At 34.8% G+C, this 20,665-nt stretch overlaps 1 protein-coding gene across 4 annotated transcripts in view; it reads right to left on the bottom strand.

Annotated features, from left to right (window-relative positions):
• Positions 1-20,665, bottom strand: part of PDS5A (PDS5 cohesin associated factor A) — a 133,809-nt gene that overhangs the window by 19,160 nt on the left and 93,984 nt on the right. For 3 of the 4 annotated variants that reach the window (XM_061421178.1, XM_061421177.1, XM_061421179.1), the window contains 11 exons: positions 20,437-20,597; positions 17,233-17,356; positions 16,303-16,461; positions 14,357-14,425; positions 13,152-13,288; positions 9,518-9,641; positions 8,992-9,196; positions 8,343-8,457; positions 4,016-4,148; positions 3,334-3,453; positions 191-253 (listed from right to left, as the gene is read on the bottom strand). In XM_061421178.1, coding sequence (XP_061277162.1) covers positions 191-253; positions 3,334-3,453; positions 4,016-4,148; positions 8,343-8,457; positions 8,992-9,196; positions 9,518-9,641; positions 13,152-13,288; positions 14,357-14,425; positions 16,303-16,461; positions 17,233-17,356; positions 20,437-20,597 — 1,410 coding nt within the window. Of the gene's footprint in view, positions 1-190; positions 3,155-3,333; positions 3,454-4,015; positions 4,149-8,342; positions 8,458-8,991; positions 9,197-9,517; positions 9,642-13,151; positions 13,289-14,356; positions 14,426-16,302; positions 16,462-17,232; positions 17,357-20,436; positions 20,598-20,665 lie in introns of those variants that run through there. The other variant, XM_061421180.1, reaches the window with a different exon arrangement.

The raw sequence follows: 20,665 nt of genomic DNA on the forward strand, positions 1-20,665 counted from the left end.
ATGAGGACACATGGTTTTAACTCAAAAATGGTTCATGGCAGAAAAAAGTCCAAGAGAACAAATGCTTTAGATGCTACAATCCACAACATGATGTCTAAGAATCAGGAACCATAAAACCTGAGGGATGTTTAAAGGTTAGCAGTAATATGCACAGGAGATAAAGATCCCCCAATTATCTAGTATATAATACCTTTCCTGTTAACAGAAGTACTCTTGTCTCTTCTGAAATATAACTCTTGTCATTACAGAAGTCCTATCAAAAAAAAAAAGTGAACATGCATATTTTTATTGTTCATAAAAGACTTTTCAGGCATTATGCCTTACAGTAACAGGTTCATTTATGCTACGAAACCTATCAAATCATCAAAGCATTATTTCATGAACCATACCATAAGTTTAGTTTTAAAATTAAATCAAGTGACACACAAGACTTAGTCAAATTTAGAGATAAATTAGGCAAATTACTTTTTGTTTTTGTCCATGCCACATTCTTAGTTCCTTGACCAGGGACTGAATCCAGGATATTGGCATTGAAAGTATGGAATCCTAACCACTGGATCACCAAGGAATTCCCTTAAATCACATTTAAAATAAAACATACTTCTTCTATTAGTTTCCAGTTTACTCAATGAACTGTGTTCACCTACACTCTATTATAAAATTTACTTCCTTTTTTGGCTGTGTCACACATGTGGGATCTTTCCCACCAAGGGTTGAACACAGGCCCCCTGCAATGGACGTGTAGACTCTTTAACCACTGCACTACCAGGGAATTTACTTCTGTGCTCCCAAAGCACCCAAAATGGTACTAAGCATATATCAGGCACTTAATACTCACTAAAAGAACCCCACATAGGATCTCAAGAAAACTGTTTTTGTTTGGTTGCTAAGTTGTGTCTGACTCTTTTGCAAATCCATGGATGGTAGCTCACCCAGACTCCTCTGTATATAGGACTTCCCAGGCAAAAATACTGGAGTGGATTGCCATTTCCTTCTCCAGGAGATCTTCCCAGTCCAGGGATCATACTCCTTTCTCCTGCATTGGCAGTGGATTCTTTACCATTGAGCCACCAGGGAACCCTCAAGAAAATTATCCTTACTGAAACAAAAAAAATCTTTTACTTTAATTAAAAATATTTTGTTTCTTAGAACCATAAGTAGACTGCAAATCATAAAGGTAAATACACCATCAAAATCTAATAAAGGCGATCATAATGTTCTTGGGCAGCAGTGATATTAACTAGTTAATAAATGAATTTAAACCAAACGTGGACACTGATGATACTTTCTTAAAAGTTATATCTATACAAAACTTAAAGAGTTCAATCTGATCATGTGGTGGCTCTCTCTGTTAATTACCCTGGGAATAGCACGAGTAAACCACAAGTCACAGAAGCCAAATGATCTGTTATCATCCGGATGTTCATCATTTCTAAGTAATCACCTTAAAAATTATTTTTTCTTTTACTAAGTTGACCTTCACACTAGTGTCATAGAAAAGAACAAAATGGCTTAAATGTGCCTATGAAGAAATTATACTTTCGATATGAAGTCTAGGCAAGGCTGTATCTTTCTTTTCTTCCTTACAAAGGCTTTTATACAGCCAAAATAAATGTTACATCAAGATATACTATAATATCACTAGGCTCATGATCTTAATATCCCTAATTTTCTTGTGTTTGAACTTACACCATATTAAAAGCAGTATATTAGAAAAGGAAATGAGGCAAGATGCTTGCTGAAAATGGAAACTCTAAGTATTATTATGAAGGCTAAAAACATTCTAAGTTTCATATCAAAACAAAAATCAATTAGAATGAGATAGTAACAAACAGCAACTTAAATTCTCGATGACAGGACTACTACTGTATGTAAATTCTATATAGGTACTATTCTAGTCATAATAGCCCTGGGTCAGCAATAAAGTAAATTTAAATTCAAGAGCTCATGTAGGAGTATTTATAAAGACCAGTAAATTCAATTAGAAGGCAAGTAACTTTGCCATCTTTATTATTCCTATTAAAACCAGGCATAAATTCTGAGTACTAGATCATTAAAGAAAACTGGATACAAATTTTTGTTGAAATTTTTAAATGCCATATTTTTTCCATTAAAAATATTGATTTTTTTAAAAAAACAAACAACAGGAAAGTTAAAACTTCAAAATGTCACCTTAAAGTGGATAATAAATAAAATGCAATCTGTTAAAAAAAAAAAAAGTCTTAAAATCCGAATTAGCTGGAAAAATTTAAAGAGCTATTAGTTGGCTGAAAAATTTACTTACGTGGAAAACTTCATTTGTTGCTAGCAGAATAAATGTACTATGTATTATTAATAATGTTATTATTATTGTTCAGTCACTAAGTCAGGTCCTACTCTTTTGCAGCCCCATGGACTGCCTGCTAGGCTCCTCTGTCCATGAGATTTCCAGGGCAAGAATATTAGACTGGGTTGCTATTTTCTTTTCCAGGAGGTCTTCTGAACACAGGGATAGAACCCACGTCTCCGGCATTGGCAGGCGGATTCTTTACCACTGAGCCACCTGGGAAGCCCCATTATTAACAATACCACTAATTAACGCTTCCTTTTGACTAACTCTTATAGACCTAGGCATATTAGTAATAGTTCACAGGTATTATCATCATCTGCATTTTAGAGATGAAGAAATTGAAGCTTAGAAGAGTTAACTTGGGTGCGTGTTCAGTGGTTTAGCTGTGTGTCTGACTCTCTGTGACCCCACAGACTAGCCTACCAGGCTTCTCTGTCCATGGAATTTTCCCAGCAAGAATTCTGGAGTGGGTTGCCATTTCCTCCTCCAGGGGATCTTCATGACCCAGGCATCAAACCCATATCTCCTGCATTGCAGGCAGATCCTTTACGGCTGAGCCGCCGGGGAAGTCTGTTAACTTCGAATCCAGGTCTGTCAATTGCCAAGACCAATTCCATTCATACTGATACTTTATTTCATATATAGATGTATATAATTTACACTCTACCATTTTATTTCTTGTCTGAAAAAATACTAACAGTGTTTTAACAGGATGAGATGAAAACAATTTAAGAAATTTGAAAATTCCTCTTACATATTAGAAATATCCAGAAGGAATAGCTCACATAGGAACACCACCACCAAGCTTGATTTGTATTCTCTACTCTGTAAGGTGAGAATGATATTTTTCAGGCTTTGGAAGACAATCTCCCCTTTCTTGATAAACTCACAGAGGTATTTTTTTTTTACTTTGTAGTTAAGACAGTCTAGTATTTGCCACCAGGATGACAGTAACAAATTTAAACAAGTTCAGTACAGTAGAAAAATGAAGAGAAGAAAGTTACCTTTTCAGGTTGTGTAAAAAATTTCACTGGCAGGACTGGATCCTTTGGTGACTCTGCATTGCACAAAGCACTTTTACTATTTATCACGCACAGGGCCACATCACACACTGTATAAAGTTTCTAGGGAGGGAACAAATCACGTTAACTTTCAGGAGGGCAAAATAAGCACAGGTACCAGTTCTACCCAATATGTAACATGGAATCAACACAGTAATATGGGGCTATTGTTTATTCCTTGAACATTCTGCATGTTGTCTCTGGCACTTCTTCTGATGTAACTTCCTAGTAACAAGAACAAAAAAGTCCCCTTCATTTTACTTTAACATGAATGCCAAGTATGCATTAAAAACAACAAACTAAAGGAAACATACAAGAAGAATATCTACTGGTCTGTAACACTTACTTACTAGTTCTTAAGATAGCATAGTTATAAATTTCACTAGTTCTTATCCCCATGCTCTGTACATATTTTAATATCTTTTTCAGAGTAATAAACAGTCTTCAAAAATTAGAATTCAATGTAATGAAAGAAAAAGTACATATATTTATAAACTATATGCATATATTTTTATAAGCATTCTGTAATCTATTTATTATACAACAGAAAAAAAAAGTGGGACAAGGGTCACATTGCTTTTTCCGTGTAATTTCTTAATAGTCACTGGCCTAATATATATCTTACTTCATTTGTCTTGGATTCATCTGGAGACTGGGCATCTTTTGTTAGCTTGATATTCTCTGCCATCTTTTTCATAAAGGCATGGCTATTATTTTCATTTTTTGTCATTAAAACTTCAAGCATGAACCAGAGGCACCTAAATGAAACATATTCACTTAATAAAGAGACTAATTGCAGGTTCTTTTGCTGAGTGGATAAAATAGTTTACTGGGAAGTTCTGTTGTTCGAGTATACAAAGAATACAACTCTAATGATTAATAGAAATATCTTGTTAATAACATTCAATTAAAACAGGATATAACATCACAAATAACAAACATGAACATATAGCTTAATATGAGAAAGCCTGACAGTTTGAGGCATACACATGAAGAGTCATTCTATAGGTATTTAATAAACATTTAGATAATATAATGTGTATTAATATCCAGCAATGACGAGCAAACCAGCATACAGCATAGTCTTGCCATTTTGACCATTTGTAAGCTATTTATCCTATGACCTAGGGCTCATATGTAATTCTACTGTGACATAACTCTGAATTTCATGTGTTATGAGACTGGTGTGCATATAACGAGTAATTCAGCGAAACAGTCACATTTCAAATCATTTTTCTGTTTTCTGCTTGTTATTTATTTTATAGTCATTTAATACATAAAGTGTCTGGTGACACCTGAATTTCTAAGTAAATTGGGATGAAGATTAGAATCATCTGAGGAACTTACATTGCCAAATCTAGAATCAAAATCTATTATTAAGTTCCCATGATGATTTTTTAGGCAACCACCATGGACTTACTGCTTTACTCTATCAAGAGGAGAAAAAAATCACTTGAAGATAATCTGTGTGTACTTCTTTGCCTGTAGTATACATATATGTTTTAAAAGACTACTGTAAAGGAAAATTTAGCATTAGGTTAATGGAGTTTGCTTTTAGTAGACCTGTCTTGCAAAAATACCAAACTCAGTCCTTCAGGTAGGAATGAAAGAACACTAAACAGTATCTTGAAACCGTAAGAAATAAAAAAAAAAAACTGGTAAAGGTAACAAAGCTAAAATATAAGGCCAGCATTACTGAGCTTCTGATTTGTAACTCCTTTTTAAATATATGATTTAAAAAGCAAATGCAGGGAATTCCCTGGTGGCTCAATGGTAAAGAATCTGCCTGCCAATGAAGGAGACAAGGGTTTGATTCCTGATCCAAGAAGATCCTATATGTTGCAGAGCAACTAAGTCCTTGTACCCCAATTGTTAAGCCTGTGTGCCAGAGCCCAGGAACCACAACTATTGAGCCCATGTGCCACGACTACTGAAGCCCACGTGCCTCAGAGCCTGTGCTCTGCAAGAGAAGCCACCACCATAAGAAACCTGAGCACCGCAACTGGAGAGCAGACTCCGCTCTCTACAACTAGAGAAGAGCCTGCCAGCAACAAAGACCCAGCACAGCTGAAAACAAGTAAATAAACCAAAAGCATAAAAATAATCACATCTATGTGAAAAGAAATGATATATAAAAATATAATTTGTATCAATTACAATATAAAGGGAATGAAACAGAGATGTATAAGAGCAGAGAAGGAAGTGGCAACCCACTCCAGTACTCTTGCCTGGGAAATTCCATGGATGGAGGAGGCTGGTATGCTACAGTCTATGCGGTTGCAAAGAGTTGGACACAAAGGAGCGATTTCATATTTCACAAGAGCAGAGTATCTCTACACTAGTGAAACTAAGTTGCTATTATTCAAAATAGGTCGTTACAACTTTAAGATGTTAAGAGTAATTATGTATAATCGGTTCCTCTGTATATGAAGTTTGTCTGTATCTGTGGGTCTACCCGCTGTGGATCTTAAAGCACTATAGTATTTATTATTGAAAAAAATCTGCATGTAAGTGGACCTGCACAGTTCAAACCTATTCATGCTGTAAAGTTCAACTGTAAATACAAAAATGAGAGGCAGTAATGGAGCAATTAAATAACAAAAAATATATAAGACACAGAGAAAACTAATAGTTATATGGCAGAATTACGTATCAGTAATTACTTTAAATGAAAATAGATTAAATCTCCCAATTAAAAAGCAGACAAGCAGAGTAGATTAAGGGAGAAAAAAGATCCATATATATATCTTGTCTATAAAAGACTCATTTCAGATACAAAAACACAAAGTAATTGAAAGTTAAAGGATGGGGAAAAAATACATTTCATACAAACAGTAACCAAAAGAGAGCTGGTAGCTATTTTATAATTAGACAAACTGGATTGCAAAAGACCCAGAAGGACTGTGTTGGAGAGGATATGACTATTATAAACACAAACCTAACAACAGAGTCCCAAAACCTATGAAGCAAAAATTGACAGAAGTAAAGGGAGAAATACATGTTCCACAATAAGAGATTTCAATACCTTATTTTCAATAATGGATAGAAAAGACAGAGAGGAGACCAAAGAGAAAACAGAGAACTTGAACAACACCATAAACCAATCAGACATATCAGACACAGATGGAATACTCCAACTAACAATAGCAGGACACACAGTTTCTTCAGGTGAACTTGGAATATTCTCTAGGACAGACCATAAGTCTTAACAGGCCTCGACAGCAAGCCACAAGTCTTAAAACAGTATCTTTTCTGACCAGAACAGCATGAAACTAAAAGTCAGTAACAGAAGGAAAACAAGGAAAACTGGAAAACTCACACATATATGAAAACTAAACCACACTTCACACTTTTTTTTTGGCCATGTTGCTTGCAAGATCTTAGTTCCCTGACTAGGGACTGACCTGGGCCCTTTGCATTAAAAGCGTGGATCCTAAACACTAGACAGCCAGGGAATTCCCAAACCACACTCTTAAAACAATCAACGGGTCAAAGAAGAAATCACAAGAAGAATTAGAAAATACCTTAAGACAAATAAAAACACAACATACTATACTAATAGGATTCAGCACTGGTAGTGCTGAAAGGGAAATTTGTATCTGATAACACCCTGTATTAAAAAAAAAAGTCTAATGAATAATCTAACTGTATACTTTAAGAAACTGTACACCTTAACTAGAAAAAGAAAAGTTACAGTAACTTGAAATGTTCAGAGATATTCAAAAGCATTGCCTACTAGGTAGAATCAAAAAGTATGTGCCAGTGATTTCAGTTCTAACTTGAATGACTTCAGTGCTCTTCCCACATCATTACTCCTCTCTTAAGTCTAACCTTTTTCCACATGATGGCCTTGAACTGAAACAGGGCTCAAAGTTTGCTTAACATAGACCTAGTGTTCTAGGCGAACATATACATTATTTTTTTGCTTTATCAAAGTGCTTTCTGGGAAATCCCAAAATAAAAGTTATAAAAAAAAAAAAGAATTTGCAAATAAAATATATTTATAAAATAAACAGAAATCAGAATTAGAAGACATTTTAGGAATTACCTATTTCATATCCTGTATTTTACGGATAAAGCAACTGAAGCAGAGAAGCTCAGAGAAGTAAAGCTTTTACTCACATAGCTGGGACTAGAACCTATGTCTCCTTAAAGAGCTACAGGAGGCAGAAATAAATGTTGATTACCACACAACTTAGCGACTGAACAACAACAACAACCTCAAATAAGATTAGAACTAAAAGGTGTCATGTCCCATATAAAAAATCATAGTAATTTAAATACAAGCTGAAGGGACCGATTTAAAGGTACAAAGCAAAAGCATATCAATGGCAAAGTAAATACTGCTTTAAAGTTTCTTGGAGTCATTTGCAGATAATTCTAGGCCATTGTGTACTTGTTTACTCACCATGCATCAATATACAAAGTTCTATTTTACATAAAAACACTTAAGTATTCTGCAATTGTTTACTTGCCTGTCTTTCCACCAGAGACAAACCTCTCTGTGACTGGTGTAACATATCTAATTTTGTATTACCATAGTCCTGCCACAGAGTATCTTTTATGTGTGTGCATGCTTTTGAGGCATCTTTTGAGGTTGAAAGTGTAGCTTTACAGAGAGAAATTTTCCCTACATGGCTCTCACATGGCTTTCTAAATGATCAAACTGACGTAACTGAAGCCCATTTAACACAAACAATAAAAATAACATAAAAACCAAGTCAATCTATTTCAAAGACTCAGCTAAAGCTAACTGCAAACAACAGCAAACAAACAAAACCACCAAACAGAACTTATTAGACAGAAACAATTTTGTAAGACGAAAGTTAAAATTTACAATAAAAGAAAACCATAAAAAATTTTATTCTAATGGGGACAGTAACATAAAAATTAAGCCTTTTTTAAAAAGTAAAAATATTTTTAAAAATTCTTTAAAAATCAACATGACTTACTCTTTAATATCACGAAGCTGATCAACATCTTGTGATCTTGTAAAATCTGGATCATGAGCTAGCAGGTGAATCATATACGGAACTACATACTCAGGCAACAGTGATAATAGTTTCTCTAGAGTGAAAACATTATTATTAACAATAGTAATAATAGCTTTTATAAAAATCTCTCCCTAATTTAATGTTCTAACCACTTCAGTTAACATTTTTCCCTCAATTATTTCTAAATTAGAGGCAACATATCATCTGGATGATACTGAAATACTTTTTTCAATTTTGAAGGCTACGAAAGACAAAGGATTAATTTAAGATTGAGTCCCTGGCAAAGCTAGGGACTTTACTTTCCAACATCAGAGCAATGTGTTCAAATCAAGCCACGCTGCTCATCCTATAAAATGCAGTTCTTCCTTATATGCATTATAAACAGGACTCAGAAACTAAAACCTTAAATTTTACATACATCTTAACTGCAACAGCAACATTCTATAAAAGTCCCAGTGTTATACACTGTTGGCTTGGCCATCTTATGGAAAAACATGAATGAACTTACTGGCCAACCCAATACAACAGAAATATAAGAAATAAAACCCTCCACAAATGGATACATTGACAAGATATATTTGCACACAGCACTTTGAAAGTTACTTACCAGTAGCCATGGGGTTCTGTTTAATGTACTCCCTGCGTATACTGATGTTTTTTAGTAAACACTGTCGTGCATGTGCTCTTCTCTCCTTCACAGGATCTTTGGCACACAAGGCAAAGATGGCCATATACTCCAATGGGAGCAGTAACTTCACAAGTGCCTTGTGTAGCTTCTGAGCAAATATCTGCCTTACTTGATAGCACTCATCCTACAGCAGCACAAAACCAAAACTACTTAAAAATATTAGTATTTTTTAAATCATTAACAAAAACCCCTAGTTTTTTAAAAACTGGCAAACATTTACAAAAGAACACTTTAAGCATTTTTAATGTCTTCATTAAAAAGATACAATTATACTAAGAAAGTAAAAATTGTGGGGAGATAACTGGTTAGAATAGTAATAACAGCAATCCCTTTTGTGCATACATCCACAGAGTAAATGGATACTTAATCTGTATTAAGTATATAATCGTATTAATAAATTTAATGTTGAAGGCCAAGTAAATCACAAAACAAGACTGTTACTTACATTAATAACAAGTGCACAGAGCTGAAACTGTTCTGGGGTTATAATTTCATGGTAACAAGGTTCCTGAGCAAGCTTCATTATGGCACTACCAGCAGCTAATCGCAAGCGAGACATATCAGATTTACTATAAACAAACAAGAAAGAAAGAAACATTTCCTATAACCATTATCATTCATAAAGCGCTTTGATCCCTTTTTGACTGTTAAGGTCTTTAGCATAATTTACACTTAAATTGACATAATGTATAAATATGGGAAAGATCCTTTGAGTCCTTGAACTCAACAGAGGGAAGAAGGCTCAAATCATTGTGACTATCTGATATTACATTTATCTGCCTTCATTAAAAACATTTTTATTTACTTATTTTATTTGGGTATAGCTGATTTATTATATTAAATTCAGATGTACAACATGGCAATTCAAAATTTTTATAGATTATACTCCACTTAATTATAAAATCTTGGCTATGTTTTCCATGTTGTACAATATATCCTTGCAGTATATTTTATAGTAGTTTGTATCTTTTAATCCCCTACCTTGCTCCTCCCCACTCCCATCTCCCCAGTGGTAACCACTAGTTTGTTTTCTGTATCTGTCAGTCTCTTTGTTATATTCACTAGTTTTAATTTTTAGATTCCACATATAAGTGATAACATACAATATTATCTTTGACTTATTTCACTAAGCATAATACTCTCTAGGCCCATTCATGTTGTATCAAATAGCAAACTTTCATTCTTTTTAATGGCTGCCTTCATTTTTAGTTACATTTTAGCTTAGATCCTCTACTGTAACTAAGGAACTCTGCTTTCATTTACAATAGCACCAACTGCAACACTAGCAAGAACCATTTACATTAGGAACTGTAAAGAAACTAAAAACTGAGAAATTAAAATTCACTTATCATTTAAAATCTATTTCCCACAATTTTTAAATGCATACACATATTTTACACAGGGGCTTCCCTGGTGGCTAAGATGGTGAAGAATCTGCCTGCAATGCAGGAGACCTGAGTTTAATCTGTGGGTTGGGACGATCCCGTGGAGGAAGGCATGGCAACCCACTCCAGTATTCTTGCCTGGAGAATCCCCATGGACAGAGGAAACTGGTGGGCTACAGTTCATGGTGTTGCAAAGAGTTGGACACGACTGAAGCAACTAAGCACACACACACATTTTACACAGACATAATAGAAATCAATCTTAAGCCTAGATATGTCTGATGAAATGGAAGGGCTATGAATTAGGAAGCGATTTGTACCCTAAAGGAGGCGGCATTAGACAAATATCTAAAATTGGAAAGAATATGGAGGTGAGAGCCAGTGTCTCTCAGGTACTAGTCTCTGAGGCAGGCTTTCCTTTCCAACAGGAAGGTTTATAAGGGAATCTAGAAGGCCCAGGAATCCCCACTCCCCACCCAGTCAGCTTAAACTATCTAAATAGTAAAATGTGACACTGATGTGGTGAAAGAACAATCTTCTTACTTCAACTGCTAAATGGAACATAATATAGCTTTGATATTTTAAAGATTTCAAAAAATGTAAAGCTGCCCTAAATCCACAAGGGACTATTATTTACCACAAGAGGAGAAAACATGGCACTCTTGGACCACATGACCATCAAAGTGAGCACTGGTAACAATGAAGGACTCTCAAATGGTTTCTGAGGCAAATGATTCAGGAATTTAAAAAAATTACTAATGCTACTATCTGGGTATGTTACTCTGGAAGATGGGGAAACTGAGGCTTGGAAAACTGATTCATCCAAGTTTATACAACTAGTAAATGGAGCAGGAAGTTGAGTAAGTTTCTGATTCCAGAGTCCAAGCTAAACTATGGGATACATGCTGCTGCTAAGTCGCTTCAGTCATGTCCAACTCTTAGTGACCCCATGGTTTGCAGCCCACCAGGCTCCTCAGTCCATGGGATTTTCCAGGCAAGAGTACTGGAGTGGGTTGCCATTGCCTTCTCCGAAGCATGAAAGTGAAAAGTGAAAGTGAAGTCGCTCAGTCATGTCCAACTCTTAGTGACCCCGTGGACTCCAGCCCACCAGGCTCCTCAGTCCATGGGATTTTCCAGGCAAGAGTACTGGAGTGGGTTGCCATTTCCTTCTCCGATGCATGAAAGTGAAAAGTGAAAGTGAAGTCGCTCAGTCATGTCCAACTCTTAGCGACCCCGTGGACAGCCCACCAGGCTCCTCCATCCATGGGATTTTCCAGGCAAGAGTACTGGATTGGGGTGCCACCGCCTTCTCCGATGGGATACATAATGTCTAATTAAGATCTGCCTAATATTTCATAATATGCATGTTCCAGAACTGGCCATTCTCCTGTGCTTTGCAATGAAAAAAAAAAAAAAAACACACTGGAAAGAACATGTTAGTATGTATATTTTTATATGATTCTTTTAATTTCATGAACATAAAAATAAAGCCAAAGAATAACATTAATATAAGGACTCAGAAATAAAATGCCAAACTGTCCTGCCAAGACTATGCCCATTTATATTCACAGCAGTAGTGAGGAAAATCGTTTTCCCTGATCCCAAAGAGTAATGATTGCTTAAAAAATTTCTTTTTGATGATTTGATAGACAAGAGGTTCCACTTAAGTTAAAATTGTATTTATTGTATTTAGTGATGTCAAACATTTTTTTAAAGATAAACTGGCAATATATAATCTTCATCTTTATTTGGGATCCTGCCTGTTTATCACTGATTTGTAAGAGCTCATTATTAAGCCTCTGCGACACACTGTACATGGTTTCCCCAAATTTAAAACTTGCTGTCCTTATTCTTCAATCTGTTCATGCAAAGCTACTCTTGGCTTATGATAAAAATCATTTTTGATTGTTTTCTCCAGTTTATCAAAGCATTCAGCATCTCTACTGAATGTAATTGTGCATTTCCTATCTCCTCCAATAGAATGCATATTCCTTAGAGGAAGAAATTATTGTACATTTAAAAGGTCTGGCAGTACCTGGCATGATAGTGTTCAATAAATACTGAAAGCATAAATGAATAGTTAAGTCTATCCTCTAGAGTGCATCACAAGTAGACCAGTAAATGAAAAATTTGACTTTTATTTTCATCTTAAAAGGTACAGAAAGAAATGGTGATTTCACAGGTTTAAAGACTGAACATGTGTAGAAATGGAAACAAATTTTTTTTGGCATTTGCAGAACCTTATATAGTCTGCAAACCACCAAGAGGCTGCAACTCTTCTTTGAATCTACACTGAAATTTTTATTTCCTTTCATGGCATCAAAACACTACACTTGTTCAATCACTATACTTACAGGGTAAGTTGAAGGCAGGAACTGAATTTTATCTGTTTTTACAGCAATGCTTTTCCTAGTGTTTGGCAAATATTCAACAAATATTTGTTTAATTGATCCAAATGCTGAAGCTAACTGTAACACTGCTATAATGATTATGACTACAAATTTACTGGAAAAAGGTCAGTCTTTAAAAATGAAAATACACCATTATTGAGATATAAACCCGAAGTAAGTACATAATTGAAACACAAAACATACAGTGCAATTATAACAGCTAATATTAAGTAAATAATTCTTATGTAAGCTCTACCAACATCTTGAAGCTCAAAAAAAAATTGGAAAGGAAGAAAAATCTCACCTGATCCTCTTCTGCTCTGTCAGGTCACCCTCACTAACCAACATTGCTGATAATAACCGAAGAGTTGAATTGGCAGATTTAGACTGGTTGTTTTTCATACCCAACAGCCATCTTACCAGAAGTTTAATTGCCTGTACCTATAAAATATTAACATGCTAAAAAAAGAAAGCAACTTAAAATTCCACTTAAAGGGAAGATTTATGTTAATTAACGAGATTACTTAACTGCCAGCAGACATGTTTTATTAAACAAGTCTGTAGGATAATAATAATGAGAATACTTATTCTGTTTATGCCAGGTGCTTCCCCCAGATTTGTACATTTATTATTTTATTTAATCTACCAAACAACTCTGTGAGGGAGGTATTCTTATTTCTAATAAGTAAGGCAACCTAAGACACATTACTATGATAGATAGCATACCCAGGCTCTGGCTTCTGAATTCAGACTTTTCACACCTGGACACTTGCTTTTCAAATCATTTAAAAATACTGATATTTTTCTTTTTTAAATAACTAAACTACACAGATTGTAGTGGTTAAAAATAACTAGACAGACTTTAATATTTCTTATAGTACTGAAGAACTATTTTGATCAAAAAACCCAGGAGATTTTGTAATTATCTGTAGTCATAATTGCTTGGAGCCTTATACTCAAGACTGTTATGAAATGTATGCAAGAACTAGCAAAAGAATGTAGATATCATTTACTACATTTATTTATCGACAACCTGGAAAAAGGAACTGATGGAATAAATGATGCCTATGAAGCTATTCAAGGTGAGATAGATTATCAAATAAGATAATAAAGAAGTTTTGTTTTAAATCCCAAGACTACCACTTTAAAAATTAGCTTTACTGACGGATAATTTACATCTATCAAAAGTTACCAATATGATGACAGTCATTTGTTTTTGCCAAATTAATGTTCATATGCCTGTAGATAAAAAGTGGTAATGAGGCTAGACCTGAGGTGCTTCTGACATCAATATTCTACAATCTCTATGTAAAACAGCCTCACTGAAATCATTTCAGCAAGGCAGGAAGATCCACAAAACATGCTGACATATATCTATATGTAACTTCCTTCAAGGACAACTGCAATTTGAGAAACACACAATTTTTGGTTTAAAAATAAAGCACCTTATGCTTTTTAAGTGTTAGTTTTATTTTAGCATAACAGTCATCGAGTTCTACTCAATTTTACCTTTGCTAGTACTTCAGGGGAAACCTCTTCATCTGGAGACCATAATTTTCCATTCTTCTCACCTGTTGACTATAGAAAATTGAATAAATTTAACTTTTAGAAAAAATTTTTAAATTTTTCTCATTAAGGTTTCATGCTGAACAACACTGTGCTCTAGGAACCCCACAAGAAAGCCATCAAATAGGGACTGGAAAAGAAAAACAAAATTGGAGGGCTAAAACTTCCTGACTTTGAAACTTAACTTACAAATCTATAGTAATCAAGATAGCATGGGTGGTTCTGACATAAGTATGGACACACAGACCAATAGAACGAAGCAGAAAACCTTCACGTATACGCTCAACTGATTTTAAACAAGAGTGCTAACACCAATTATTGGGAAAACAACAGTCTCCTCAACTCCTCAATGGTGCTGGCAAAACTAGATATAGCCACAAGCAAAGGAATGAAGCTGGACTGTTATACCATATATGAAAATTAACTTTAAACCTGGATCAAAGATCTTAAGAGTTACAACTAAAAAATTCTCACAAGAAGGTACAGGGGGAAATCTTTTTATTCTTGGATTCAGTATATAAATATTCAGAATATATAAAGAATTTTTACAACTCAACAACAAACAATTCAATTCAAAGTGGGCAAAAAACTCAATATTCAAAGAAGATATATAAACAGCCAATAAGCACATGAAAAAAAAAATCACTAGCCATTAGGGACACAAACCAAAACCACAAGATACTACTTTACAACAAGTAAAGAATAAAAAAAAAAAAAACCAAGTAAAGAATAAGTGTTGGCCAAGATGTGTAGAAAATGGAAGCTTTGTGTATGGCTGCTGGGAATGTAGGTACAGACACTGTGGAAAAATGTTCAGCAGCCCCTCAAAAAGTTTAGCATAGAATGATCATATGATCCAGCAATTCCACTCCTAGGCATATATCCCCCAAACCAGGGACAATGTTCATATCAGCATTATTCACAACAGTTAAAAGGTAGAAAACACCCAAGTATATATCAATAGATGAATAAACAAAATATAGATTAAACATACAATGGAGTATTACTGTGGCACAAAATGAAGTCTTGAAACCATTATACTGAGAGAAATAAGCCAGACACAAAAGGATAAATATTGTATGATAAGAAGGTAATAAGCAAATTTATAAAGCACGCAAGTAGAATAGATGTTACCAGAGGTTGGTGGGGAGGAGGTAATGTGGAGTTACTGGTTAACGGATGTAGAGTTTCTCTCCAAAATGATAAAGTTCTGAAAACAGGTAGTGACAATAGTTATACAACAATGTGGACGTATATTTTGGATGGTGGCTTGGAGCACTGTGGAGATGTACTTGGCTTTCCTGGGTTACCCCTTGTTGTATATGGGTGTATACATATGTTATCAAACTTGTTTGTTTTTAATAAAACAAAAAACCAGTAAGAACATGGGTGTGTATAATGTAAGTGAACTGTACACGTAAATGGGGTAAAATGGCAAAGTTTATATTGTGTATATTTTACTACATACAAAAAACAACCATCTTAAAACAGAATTTATGAACAATCAAGCCACCACTTGTGGCCAGCCTTGTCTACCAGTAGTACAAAGAACAATACGAAACTGAGTAGGAAATGAGACTGGCCATGCTTGCAGCCTTCACTGCTGTATTCAACTGGAGGGAGGAGAAAGAGGAAGGCGTGAACTGGCAGGTATTTTTTTTTTGAGTTTGAATACTGAGGGTTCTATTTTTTACTTCATGATTCATCTATCTCATGTTCTCAATTTTTTCTTAAAGAAAAATTCTAGTAATAGCTACATAGCAAGATGTTATTTTAAATAACAAGTAAAAGAGAATCATACACAGAGAAAAGCAGACGTGTTGTTTCTGTGACAAATAAAGATGTTAACAGTCTTAATCTTATGATTCTAAATTTAATGAGAAACTTACCCTGTCATTCATTAGTAGATCTTTAACAATAAAATTTGCTACTACAGATTTCATTGGGGAAGCAAACTGATCTGGTGCTAACATAGAAATGTGGCCCAATGAAACTAACGGAGTTATAAGTTGTTCTGGTACGTCAGCATTCAGACTCCTACTGAGTGGCTATAAAAATAAAACAGTCAAAATTACTAGTTTGTTTTATAGACATTGTACAGAATAGTGTATGTTCCCGAGTCCTCCTGAATTTATTGTGCCCCCCAAAAATCTGTTCCAAAGAGATGATTTACAGTAACTTCAGTTATATTAGACACTTGATTCTTATTTCACCTATTGAAATTTAATAAGATTGAAACAATGTAAAAAAAAAGGAAAAGTAAAACCCACATAAAATAAAAACAAGAAAATTCTTCCACGGTCAAATCAGCCTTATTTTTAAGTCAGTTATGTTGGTGGGTTTCTTGTCCTGTGGGAATATTTAAAATGACCATGGATCATAATATTTAAGTCCACTGGGTTCTGTTCATATTGTATTCAGTTTATGACAATAGGAATACCTTTCTAGTAGTAGAATCAGGCAAAGGATCATACATAAGGAAAGGCAAACAAAACTAATTTTCAAGTAGGGTTGTCGGGTCCATAATAGCTTCTCAAGCTAAATGGACCACTGAGCCAAAAAAGCTAAAATTAAGTAAAATAATGTAACACAAAATACATAAAACACCCTTCAATGTGTAGTATTTGAACATATAGTCTGATCTAAAGGCTGGGAATATCTAAAGTGCTGAATAAAATAGAGTCCCTGCTCCCATGGAATTTATATTTTAGACTGGGACTAAAGAACTTAAAAAAAAAAAAGTGACTCTTTAGCTTCATCAAATCAGAGAGAATAAAAATAAAAATCAACAAAAACACATCATATGTAATTATATATACCTCAAAAATCTGTGCAAGCTGGACTTCTTTATTTGTGAATATGGCATGTATACAGTGAACAGCCTGTTTTGCTTGGTGTGGAGTTCCTCTCTTTGCTTTCTGATGTAAAATGGGAATTAAGGTCCTGGGGAAAAAAAAACATCATAGTTTATTTTTAAAAAGCCCATAAACCACAAGTAGTTCTTTTGGTTGTCTCCTACTTCATCAGTAACTATTTGGAGGTATGCTCGAAGAAAGCTTCTCTTCTAAACTTCCTGATCTATAAAAAGATTTAAAGCCCCTTTCCCCATCCTCAAGTACAATATAAGAAATACAATGCCTCTAGAATAAAAGAGCTACTCCAGAAAACAATTTTCTTTTTAATGTTACTTCATAAGTATGCAGAAGTAAACAAGCCACCTTTAATTTATAATCTAAAATTGCCCCATGCCATATTTTCACATTTGTCTTCTAACAAAATACTCCTAAATTTTCCACTTTCCTCTCACAATCCTCTTCAGTTGTTTTGAAGCAGCCATGGGGAAAAAAGTAGCAAAAGGTCAAATTTTATTAAAAAACAGGTAAGAACATACCAGTGAGAGAAAGTATGCAAATAAAGTATGGCATGTTTCTATCAAAATATAAAAAATTGGCATATACATCAAATGGATAAGACAAAACATTCATATAAAATATACATCAAAATGTTAAGTGACTCTCTTCATTTATAGTTTCTAAAGTTTCAGCTTTTTATAATGAACTTAAGCATTTTTTTTACATCAAAAGAAAATTTGTAAGCCAAAACAAAAATTTAGGAAAAGATACTTGCTATACATCTGGTGTAATACTACTACTTTATAGATTATAAGGTCAATGATATCAAATCAAGTGCAATAGTGAAAAAGGGTCATACTATAATAGCGGTCCTCAACCTTTCCGGCACAGGGGACCAGTTTGTGGAAGACAGTTTTCACCATGGATAGGGAGGGGAAGATGGTTTCAGGATGATTCTCAAAAGAAGCATGCACATGTGCAGTTCATAGAAGGGTTTGCGCTTCTGTGAGAATCTAAAGCTGCTGCTGATCTGACAGGAGGCAGAGCTCAGGTGGTAACACAAGCAGCTCTAAATACAGATGAAGCTTTGCTTGCTCCCCTGCTGCTCACCTCCTGCTGTGTACTGATCTATGGAATCAGTACTGATCTGTGGCCTGGAGGTTGGGGACCCTTGTCTTATAATAATGGAAGGCTAGATATAAACAGCAATACTCTAAACCTTTATGCACATCAATCAAAAAACTGGAACATATGCTAGTCAGTGTGAAGTCTACCTTGAAATTTATGAATGTGCCATATTTCTCTCCATACAGTTTAGAATAATGAAAAGGATTTTCATGCACAAATATCAATACATTCCTTGACTGAGCACTGTTGAAGTCTTTCTTTCAAATTCATTTACCAAGGTAACGGTTCTTACAAATAAGACCAGTTAGTAACAAAAGAAAGTAAGAGTTTTGATCAAACTGTCATTAAATACATTATTAATTCTTCTTAGCCTAATGAAAGGATGATGCATAGGTCAACTTTAACCTTGCTCCTTGTTTTTCTAGTGTGCTATAATCCAGTTACACCGCCAGGGTTGTTATTGAGGTCTGCAGTGCTGTGCTTCTCTGCTTTTTCAATAATTCCGTCCTTCCTTCCTGACTAGTCTTAAGAAAAGCTATGACAAACCTAGATAGTATATTAAAAAGCAGAGAAATCACTGCCGACAAAGGTCTGTATAGTCAAAGCTATGGTTTTTCCAGTAGTCATGTATGGATATGAGAGTTGGACCATAAAGAAGGTTGAGTGCTGAAGAACTGATGCTTCTGAATTGTGGTGCTGCAGAAGACTCATAAAAAGTCCCTTAGACAGAAGATTAAATCAGTCAATCCTGAAGGAAATCAACTCTGAATATTCACTGGAAGAAATGATGCTGAAGCTGAAGCTCCAATATTCTGACCACCTGATACGCAGAGCCAATTCACTGGAAAAGACACTGATGCTGGGAAAGACTGAGGGTAGGAGAAGGGGGTAACAGAGGATGAGATGGTTGGATGGCATCACTGACTCAGTGGGCATGAGTTTGAACAACCTCTGGGAGATAATGAAGGAAAGGGAAGCCTGGTATGCTGCAGTTCACAGCGTCACAAAGAGTCAGATACCACTTATCGACTGAACAACAAGTCTTAAGAACAAGAGGTTTTAGTCGTCATGTCCAAAGTTACCTCTTCTACTGTTCCTTCTGGGATAGAATTCCTTTAAGTACATCCTTCACCTTTAAAAAAGTATAGATTTCCCCATTTTGTAAAATTCACAGTAACTTTAGCCCACTGTGTCATTTTTTCTATAATGTACAAAGATAAAAATTATCATTTCTAGAGTATAAACTCCTTGACAGCAGAGACTGATAGTGGTAATCTTTTATATTAGCCACTACAGTGCTGACAATGAAAAGGATATACAATAAATGTTGAATTATTTCTCAAATTAAACTATTAGCTCAAAAATCCAATAAAAACTTAAGGAGTCATGAATTCTCTTATTCTATTAATATATCATGAGGAAATTGGGTTTGATTTGAATTTACCTCAAACCATTTACATAAATACCTTGAACATCTGAATATAATAGCTATCAGCAATGTGCTCTTCCTCCAAGACATCTCCCGTGTCTTATGTCTAAATCACACTCTCAGTACAAATTCTGATCCTAAGGCAACCTCTTAAAGCTGCCAAAGTAAAAATACCAAAATGTACTTCATTCGTATGAGGAGAGGGGAAGTAATCTAGAGAGAAAAGAACCATGACCAACAACTAAGCAAATAATGAACACTTCATTAAGCACCTTTGATTATATAATTCTTGAGTGAGATATGAAGGCAGTACCTACTGAATTTGGAGTTGGAGAAAAATAAATTAGAAAGATGTATTAATCCTAAATTCTGTGGTAACTTTTGATAATTAATATTAATATTTAAAATAAAAGTTTTAGGTTGTTCCTCCGCCCATATTCAAATGGTAGAGGAGATAAGTCAGACAGAGAAAAGATGAAAACAGAGGATACAGAAAAGCAGCTTCTAAATAAAAGTCATCTTTCCTCCTCCGTATCTTCCTAAGAGAAACAATGACCCTAAGATTCCCACACTTGGAAAACTCTTGTGTTGATCATAAGAAAAAGCATACTCACGACCGTATCTGGGGTAGGTCTGTTTCTATTTTGTGGCCTGTGTTTCTAAAAATCTGTATGGCGGCTTCTGCTACCTTGTCATCTTCCATTCTGAGGCACTGCAACAGGGACTCATATGTCTCTGCAGAGTGGAACGAGGTAGGATGTGTGAAAGACAGAACCTAAAGGAACAGATATAATGTTTTAAGTTCACACAATGGTTATAATCCATTAAAAGAACTGTTTTCTA

The sequence above is a fragment of the Bos javanicus genome, chromosome 6 (assembly GCF_032452875.1).
Source record: "Bos javanicus breed banteng chromosome 6, ARS-OSU_banteng_1.0, whole genome shotgun sequence".
Classification (NCBI taxonomy): domain Eukaryota; kingdom Metazoa; phylum Chordata; class Mammalia; order Artiodactyla; family Bovidae; genus Bos; species Bos javanicus.